Source organism: Lacerta agilis, chromosome 14 (assembly GCF_009819535.1).
Source record: "Lacerta agilis isolate rLacAgi1 chromosome 14, rLacAgi1.pri, whole genome shotgun sequence".
In the NCBI taxonomy this organism is placed as follows: Eukaryota; Metazoa; Chordata; class Lepidosauria; order Squamata; family Lacertidae; genus Lacerta; species Lacerta agilis.
The window spans coordinates 38,683,439-38,692,963 of NC_046325.1; the positions used below are offsets into that span (position 1 = coordinate 38,683,439).

Sequence of the window (9,525 nt, forward strand, 5' to 3'; positions counted from 1 at the left end):
TTGGAAACCTCTCATAGACCTTTTGTGTGAAAAAGAAAAGGAACTAATGACATTTGGGTTTGAGGACAGAAGATAATGCTGGTTTATAGAAAGTGGTTTTACTGGGTGTTATGTTGGAGTGACTGAGTTGAATAACATTTATATGTAGCAAACAGATGAAGAATTGGAAGTTTTGTATTTTCTTTCTTTCTTTCCTTCTTTCTTTCTTTCTTTCTTTCTTTCTTTCTTTCTTTCTTTCTTTCCTCTCTTTCTCGTCCCTTCTCCCATTTATCCCTTCTCTATTGCTCTATCCCCCTTCTTTGCTTTCTTTTTGCTTTGTTCTTACTTAAACGTTTTGATAAAAATATAATAGATAATAATTTTTCTATCCCTTTCTGCAAACTCTAATAAATTTTATTTAAAAAGAGGGAGAACATATCCATCAGGGATTGTAGCTATCGATGGCCTTAACTGGCCTCCCCATACTCCTGGAGCTCTCGGTCTACAGAAGTGGCAGGGAGCCTGTCCCACTACAGATGTTTCTGGATTCGAACTCCCATCAACCTCCAGCCAACATGGCCAAGAGTCAGGGAAGATGGGAGGTGTAGTCCAACAACATCTGGAGAGTCCTTTGTCTGCTGTGGGGAAGGGGGGGGGGAATGAAGGCACTTACCTGCAAAGTAATATCCACCAGGAGCCCCAAGTAAGAGTCTCCCAGACTATGGGGAGAAGAGAGGAGGTCAGAGTCACAAAAGGACAGCCACACAAGACTAGAATAAACCCTGTGAACAGCTGCCCACCCCCCACGAGACCAAGAGGCTGGCATGCCAGCTCCACACACACTTCTACAAATCTAGAGAAGTAAACATCTGCCTCTATATGCCAGGCGGAAAAAAAGTTTGCTTTGCTCTGCACACTCAAGGACGACTTCTGTGTGACACCGAAGCTTGCGGCCAGCATTTTGGCAGCTGATTGCTTCACAAAAAAAGGCACAGCCTCTGATGTGTGTTGAGCAAACCACCTATTTGCGACTCAGAAGACATCAGCAATTACCCGCTAACCTAAAACAATAGGCAACAACCGCCTCTTTACAGCTGGTCCGTCCCCCCACTGAGCTATGTTGGCAATTCCAGTGATGATTAAGGCCCTATTCACACCATACATTTAAAGCACTAAGGTACCACTTTAAAGAGTCATAAAGGTAAAGGTAAAAGGTAAAGGGACCCCTGACCATCAGGTCCAGTCGTGTCCGACTCTGGGGTTGCGGCGCTCATCTCGCTCTATAGGCCGAGGGAGCCGGCGTTTGTCAGCAGACAGCTTCCGGGTCATGTGGCCAGCATGACAAAGCCGCTTCTGGCGAACCAAAGCAACGCACGGAAACGCTGTTTACCTTCCCGCTGGAGCGGTCCCTATTTATCTACTTGCACTTTGACGTGCTTTCGAACTGCTAGGTGGGCAGGAGCTGGGACCAAGCAACGGGAGCTCACCCCGTGGCAGGGATTCGAACCGCCGACCATCTGATCAGCGAGCCCTAGGCTCTGTGGCCCACAGCGCCACCTGGGTCCCATAAAGAGTCATGGCTTCCCCCAAATACTTCTGGGACTTCGTGTTTGTTAAGGGTGCTTGGGAGTTTTTGGGAGACCCCTATTCCCTCCACAGAGCTCCAGTTCACAGAGTTCCCCGTGAAGAGGGATTGATTGTTAAATCACTCTGGGAATTGTGTCTTGGGTGTGGGGAGCTGTGCTTCTTGGGCCTATGCCCCTCTCCCTCCCAAAACTCACATCAGAGATGGCGGAGCTGAATCCAGCCTCACAGTAGCGCTGGTCATTCGCTGATTGAAGGCAAAGAAACAGAAAAGCAATGTAAATCAACTGGGTGACAGTGCGGGGAAGATCCCTCACATCAAGGATGGGGAGCCTGCGGCCCTCTGGATGTTGCTGGACTTCAACTCCCATCAGCCCCAGCAAGCATTTCCAGAGGCCAAGGATGAAGGGAATTGAAGATCCACAGGTCCCCCAACCCTACTCTGCACACATACCCGGACACCATACCCCAAACACCATTCCTCCTTCGACTTCGGACTGGGCTGCCTAAACATGGTCTTTTTACCACATTTATTTTCTTATCACTGGGTATTGGTTATGTACATGCATATTTAACTTACTAAAACATGAATTGTAATCAGAAAACCTAAGTTAAATATACATTCACATCACCAATTACTTATCAATGTTTCGTATCAAAATAATTTCATATTAATTTAATATAAATAATCTGGCCGTCCTTTGCCATAACATCCCCCCCCCCCCGTTGATAAAAATTGACATGTTAAGTTGGGCTTATACACTTTATTAATAAAATTTGCACAAATGATTTGTAAAACAGTTTTTAACGGCTTATATTGAGGACATTGAGGACAAATTGTGCTGGTTGCAGGGTAGGAAGAAGGCATGGAAGTGGCACTTTCCCTAATGGAATAGCCTCCACTTGACATTGCAAGGCTCTGGTTTTCCAGAAGGACCCAAACATCTTTCTTCTAGAATGGGGAGGGATTGTTGTGACCAGTGTGGTTTGGGTGAAGCCATGCATGCTGTTTGTTTGCAATTGAGCACGTAGGAGCATGGGGCAAACCACTCGGCAGCCGTTTACACGAGGCCAGACATGGAATATGAGCAACCTAGAGTGGTCTGAAAAGCAAAACAAGGGTGCCATTCGTTCAAAGGCAAAGTTTCTGGGCAAAAATTATTCACACCCTCTATTGCACCTTCCCTGCCACCCGCATATTGCACTCACCATTTAGTGTCAACTTGTAAAATGATTCCATGCGGATGTCGCGGCATGGCGAGAATTCAACAAAGCGCTGCAGGCCACTTGTGGCTAAGAAACAGCTGCCCACAGGGGTCTTTGTGGCCTCCTCTTCGCCAGAAATGACATTCCAGTGCTGCAGAGGGGCACAAGCCTGGTGGGGTGAAAAACTGGGGTGAGCAGGATGTTGTATCATTGACAATCACACCCCTCCAGGAGGGACAACCTGGTAATTGCAGAGGATGGGTGGCCATTCACCCTACTTTGCAGAGGATTGTCTTATATTTAAAAGGCTATCAAAGGGCAGTCCGACTTTTGAAGGTTTCCTCTGAAGGGCTCCTTTCTTTAAGGCAGAAAAATATTAAGGAGGGAGAGCAAGGGCCTTTAAGCTGCCCATCAACACTTAACAAGGGATGTGGGTGGCGCTGTGGGTTAAACCACAGAGCCTAGGGCTTGCTGATCAGAAGGTTGGCGGTTTGAATCCCCGCGACGGGGTGAGCTCCCATTGCTTGGTCCCAGCTCCTGCCCACCTAGCAGTTCAAAAGCACGTCAAAAGTGCAAGTAGATAAATAGGTACCGCTCCAGCGGGAAGGTAAGCGGCTGCTCTGGTTCGCCAGAAACGGCTTCGTCATGCTGGCCACATAACCCGGAAGCTGTATGCCGGCTCCCTCGGCCAGTAATGCGAGATGAGCGCCGCAACCCCAGAGTCGGACACAACTGGACCTAATGGTCAGGGGTCCCTTTACTTAACATCTGGGCAGCAAACTGAACAAAGCAGACAGGTTTTTCTGGTCATAAGTCTTCCTCACTATAGTGAGATGTATTGCGTTTGGTGAAATTATCGTTAGCTGAGTTGCTTAAATAATGCAGACAGCGTCCAGGGAGAAAAGTCTTGTTAACACTATACTAAGCAAAACTGAATTAAAGAATGGTGCATAATTTGAGGAGAAAGGAACAGAAAGGAACTGACTTTCTTAGGTCAGGCCAAATTGCCTCAGAACTAACCAGCCAATCAGAGCATGTGCTCCCTCAGTGAAGATCATGCCACTCTGCCTGGTTGCTAAGCAACACCTCCTCCCACCCCTTGGCTAGTTGACTAACTCTGAACATAAGTAGCCAGTTTTAACCCTTATTTTATTAACAGGAAGAGCCTTGCTGTTGCTCTTCCAACAATTATAAGCTGCTTCCAGGCGACCTGTTTATTGAGTATTTGTCCCGATTTGCCTGCACAAAGTTTGTGGGGAGGCTGTACAACATCTAAAGTTTATCGAGCGTTCCTTCTGGTTTGTTTGCAGCGAGGCTTGATTTAATTCCACCCCTTTCTGCTTCTGAAGCTTCTCTGAGACGGTCTGTTTATTGTACCCACCACAATGTTGTCTTTCCAGGTGCTCACAGATGCTCCGAACCATTGATTAGTCTTGAAGGTTTTCAAAACCACATTGTGCAGCTGCTCGACCTCATCACCTGGCCAGCAGCGGCATAGGAAAAGGAAGAGAGGAGTCAGATTTGAAGGCAGAAGCTACTGACCCACCGTATCATCCCCCTCAGCCACATGCCACCCATGAGTAGTCAGTCTGACTCCAGGTTTGTACATGCAGGCAGGATGCCATTAGCTCTTTCCCCACATCTCACCAGATGCCAATCTCCAAATAGCTCCTATTTCTCCCATGCCACCTCACGTTCATGATTCAGCCGGGATCTCATCCTCGGCCCCCGATTTTCTCACCCCCTAACCTCACATGGCTTCCCCACCATAACCATCATTTTCCATTTCCTTTCAGGGTGGACCTTGCAGGGCAAGCTCAGAGCGGTGGCAGTAGCCACACATGTGCAAGACAGCCATGAATGATGCACATACAGTGATTCCATTGCTTGGAATGTTCAGTTGGACATCACTGAAATACTTGAAAGAAATCTCTGAAAATGGTTGCCAGGTGAATTAAGTTCATTTTGTTGTAATGACTCCTAGTCCATCTTCATCTTCATTCCTGCTCAGCCACCCCCTTCCATAAAAGGGGGCCTGGACTCTTAGCTTTCATGTAAAAAGTAAGTCAATCAGACATCCACTAAGAAAGTTGGATAGCCAAAGCATGGAAGCAACATTCTAAGGCAGGCATAGGCAAACTTGGCCCTCCAGATGTTTTGGGACTACAATTCCCATCATCCCTGACCACTGGTCCTGTTAGCTAGGGATCATGGGAGTTGTAGTCCCAAAACATCTGGAGGGCTGATTTTGCTTATGCCTGTTCTAAGGCTTATTAGGCAGATACAGAGGCACTGCTCTTGCTAAGGATGCTTAGGGCATTTAACACTGCTGCTAAGTAATCAGAAGGAATGTGAGGAATTTCCTGCATCTTCCCAATCCCTGCTGAACAGATTAGTTTTTTTCTACAGGAGCCACTTGCAACAAGAAATACAGGTAAAGAAACCAAGTGAATGATGCCTCGCACCATTGTGGCTGGCACAAATTAAACAAGGTAACCTTTTCTACTATGGAAACACAATTATGGGCAAATCTTCACCTGTTGTTGACGTTTTGAGTGAGACTGCCCATTGCTGCTTGTATAGACCCCATAATGACCCCAAAATCATGGGGGAATCACTCACCTTTGGTATCAAATGGAATGGGGGTGCAGGCACTGCCGCTAGGTGCCCAGGGACACAGATAGACAGCACCCGCCTCCGTCACACCAGTCTGAGAGGTGCTGGCCTTTGGGGCCCCAACCACCACATTCATGCTAGGGTGGGAAAAAAGGTCAGTCTGGATCTGGTAGGATGCAAGGCAGGGAGCCAGCAGCAGGTGGAGCCAGTGACAGGCAGAGCCAACTACAGGTACACCTCATCCCTGCTGTCAGTTTCCTATCTCAGGCCCTCTTCACCTTCCCTACTAGGGACAGAATCACAAATGTTTGTGCACAGCGGCCTCATGTGGCAAACCACCAGTTGGAAGAATCTCCCTGCTAGGAATGTTTTACAAGCCTCTGCAGTAGCCCTGGCTGCTCAGCCCAGCTGGACCACGAGGGTCTTGCACTAGTCCTTTGCTAATAATAATAATAATAATAATAATCCCTAACCATTGGTCATGCCAGGTTGCAAACGATGATTGTCTTATTATAGGAACAAATTCTATTGCCTCATCTTGGGGAAACTGCTTAATTCCCCCCCCCCCCGTTCCTGCATTTTAAGAATGATCTGCCCTTCCCTTTTCACCCTTTCCATGCTGCTCCTGATGCATCTGTTTGAAGACAGGGTATCTCTGGCAGCCAGATGTTAATATTAGGATGAATATTGTGCTGTATCCGGGAATACAGCACAATATTTATTGCACCCGCTCCCCCCATCCAGCATTGACACAGCCCTAGCATTCTTGAACTAGTACAACCCCTGCCCCGGGCCTTTGTTTAGACCCCTGCCGTAGAGCTCTGTAGACCTTGTCTAATATACCATTTAAGTATGCACATCTGCATGGTGCCTGCATCCAGTCAAGGTTCAATGAATAAAAACCTCATGCACCGCTGTCATGCATTTTGCCAGCCAAATAGGCTGTTGGCCTTTCCCGAGACATCTGTTGTCATCTTTCAAGTCCCTGTTGTCCACCTGAGGTCCCAGTTACAGGTAGGTAGCAGTGTTGGTCTGCCGTAGTCAAAATAAAATAAAAAATTCCTTCCAGTAACACCTTAGAGACCAACTAAGTTTGTTATTGGTACAAGTTTTCGTGTCTGAAAAAGTGTGCATGCACACAAAAGCTCATACCAATAACATACTTAGTTGGTATTTGTAAGGTGTTACTGGAAGGAATTTTTTTAATTTTGTCCTGAGGTCATGTTAGTGCAGCATTCCCTCCCGCCATGCTGTGCCATGCCCAGTGCTGTCCTACCTGCCTTTACTGTCCCAGTAGAAATCCAAGGCAAACCCAAAATAGCTTCCGTTGGGTCCAGAGTACACTGTTGGAGAACTTGCATCTAAGTTGAGGGTCCATACTGAGGAACAGAGGAGCAAGAACCCCACCAGACAGCGCAAGAGGAGGGCAAACAGACCCAAGGAATGACCTCCTCCTGCCATCACCGGCATCTTCTCCCTCCTCTTCCCACTCCAAATCCTGGGTGTTTTACCCATTAACACTGTCTCTTCTGTGCTCATAACAGTGACCACGGTCATGACACATTTCCTCAAGCTTTTCCTCCCCTGCTGAAGCCTTTTCAGCTGAAGATGATAACATTTATCAGAAGTCTCTCAGGAATTTCCCAACAGGAACTCCCTGGGTGTGTTCAGCAATGACCACTTGGAGCAGTGATGTTCGGCAGCAGTAACAGGCACGATCAACCATGGACAAGGCGGCTCTGGGGAACCACCACTGCCATTTCCAGGCTAGTGTGCACAAGTATGAGCTGTGTGGTCTTCCATACACGATCCCAACCCCATCTGTCCTTGGGGCATAGAGATCAGAAACACATGAGATGAGACAGACCCTTGGGAAGTGCTCTGAAAGCTCCTGTTCCTAGCCTGGAATGCTTTGAGATTAGCTACAGTCACACAGTGGTAAGAGCAAACATTTTTACTGGATCCTGCAGGGTTCTTAAAGTGGAGTTATGAGTCAGAGCCGTTTTCAAGCAGCAGGGCTCAATGCGTTGCAACATATGATTAGAAACGTATGTGGAGCTTTGAGAGTTGGGTTCTAGGGAAGTGTTTTCAAAGAGTGGGTGCAATCCAGAAACTTGCAAGAGACCAGTTCAGAATGTACAGCAGACCCTCCGACTACCACTAAACATCCTGAAATGATTTAAGTTTACAGGGCAGGAAGGCTACAAAGACCCAGCTGCAAAGCCTCTTTCCCACTGGATGCACTTGAGCAGGGGTCAGCAACCTTTTTCAGCCATGGGCCGGTCCACCGTCCCTCAGACCATGTGGTGGGCCGGACTATATTTTGGGGAAAAAAGAAAAAGAACGAATTCCTATGCCCCACAAATAACCCAGAGATGCATTTTAAATAAAAGGACACATTCTACTCATGTAAAAACATGCTGATTCCCACTGTCCGCGGGCTGGAATGAGAAGGCGATTGGGCCGCATCTGGCCCACGCGCCTTAGGTTGCCTACCCCTGCACTGGAGCATTCAGGACATCCCATTTTCTATCCCACTCGCATGTGGGAATGTTTTATCAGCCAAGCACAGTCGCCCCCTCCCTGACCGCAGGGACCGCAGGGGAAACCAGCACAGGCCTTATCAGGAAACATAAGCAAAAGAAACAGCATGGTGGTTGTTTAGAGGGAAAAGTGAGAATGGGTGATATGCTCACAGGGATGAGTTCACCCTTTGTACCAATTTCTTAATTCGCCAGCGAAACTAGGCTCTGTTTGTAATGTTCTCCAATGCACACACTTCCTGGCTTTGCTTCCTGCACTGTGCTACCAGCTATGATGGCACACAGCTCCTATTTCTCCTATACATCAAATTCAGTTGAGACAATGGAAGTGCTGAACCATTATCTGGGCTCCATAAGGCCAATGAATTAAGGCTCAATCCAGACAAGGTAGAAGTGCTACATGTGGTTCTTTTATTCTCAGTGGTGTCCACCTGCTGCAGATGGAGTAATCAGATTTGCAGCCCAGCAGCGCTCAATGATTCTGCTTTGCCGTAGAAAGCTCAGGTGGCTTCCATGGAATGGACTGCCTTCTGCTGGCTGGCAGACAATTTCAAGCCCTTCTAGGAAGACAGCCTTGCTGCAGTTATCCACTCCTCAAACCTGGGCAGGGTAACTTGCTAGTTTGTGAATTTGGACTTGTTGCTGGTGGAATCTCTCACTTGTCCTTAAGCAGCTGCCACGGCTCCTTACCAGTTTCCAGGCTGAATACAAAGTGCAGCTGATGCCCTTCCTGCTTGGGATTTGAACAAGTTTGGAAAGTGCTTGAAAAATTGCCTGATTCTTGTCTTGGCTTCCCTGCCCTGAGCTCAACTTCACAGGCTCTTCTCAAACTGCTACTCCGGTGAAGCAGCAGCAGGCACTCAAGGAAGAGGGCCTTCTTCGTGGTGGCACTCCCATCTGTGGAACACTCCCCAGGGAAGCTTGCCTGATGCTTGCTACACAATGTCCTTCTGATGGCAAGCAAAAGGCCTCATTTTCCTAAGTTTAAAAAGAATAAATCCTGAAATATAAATTGATGCATACTGAATTATTTTGTATTTTATTAAATATTTTTTGATATATGTATTTTTAATTCTTATATTGAAGGGTAAGTGTATTTAAAAAAAAAACATCTGAGCTGGTGAGCAAGAGGGACCATGAGGACAGGAAGATCTTGCCCCACTGCTGGGACACGACTCATCTTGAATACCAATGTGCAAATCAGGATTATGTTCTCTGCAACTTAACTCTTTTCCTGCTTCCGAGACTACCTCAGCTAACACACACAAGGCCACTCCAATGTTACTGAATGTGATGATCCTTTTCCTGCAAGTGTTCAGCGAGGATCAGGAGACGAGGGTTCCAGAATCTCAGACGTGGATTTGGGCTGCATCAATTCAATGAGCTAATTGGTCACTTGAACATGGTCCAATCTTGGGAGTGGCAAATTGAGGGAAGATGGATCATAGCAACAAGGGAATCTTAAAAGGGATGAAGACAGATAGGGATATTTTCCCCCCAGCAATAGAAACATGGTACATGGCATGAAGCTAGGAGGACCAAAGGGAATAAAGGGGATGGGAAGATCAGTCAGTGCTCTGTGCAAATAGCAAATAAA

General features: G+C 47.1%; 1 protein-coding gene across 1 annotated transcript in view; it reads right to left on the reverse strand.

The window, feature by feature from the left end:
• ITGA2B (integrin subunit alpha 2b) overlaps positions 1–6,859 on the reverse strand; it is a 43,381-nt gene extending 36,522 nt beyond the window's left edge. Inside the window, exons 1-6 of the mRNA XM_033169226.1 lie at positions 6,662–6,859; positions 5,392–5,522; positions 4,151–4,248; positions 2,773–2,938; positions 1,761–1,810; positions 653–698 (exon numbers count right to left, since the gene is read on the reverse strand). Of these exons, the coding sequence (XP_033025117.1) occupies positions 653–698; positions 1,761–1,810; positions 2,773–2,938; positions 4,151–4,248; positions 5,392–5,522; positions 6,662–6,855 (685 nt within the window). The 5' untranslated portion in view covers positions 6,856–6,859. The remainder of the gene's footprint in view (positions 1–652; positions 699–1,760; positions 1,811–2,772; positions 2,939–4,150; positions 4,249–5,391; positions 5,523–6,661) is intronic.
• Between the last annotated feature and the right edge of the window lie 2,666 nt (positions 6,860–9,525).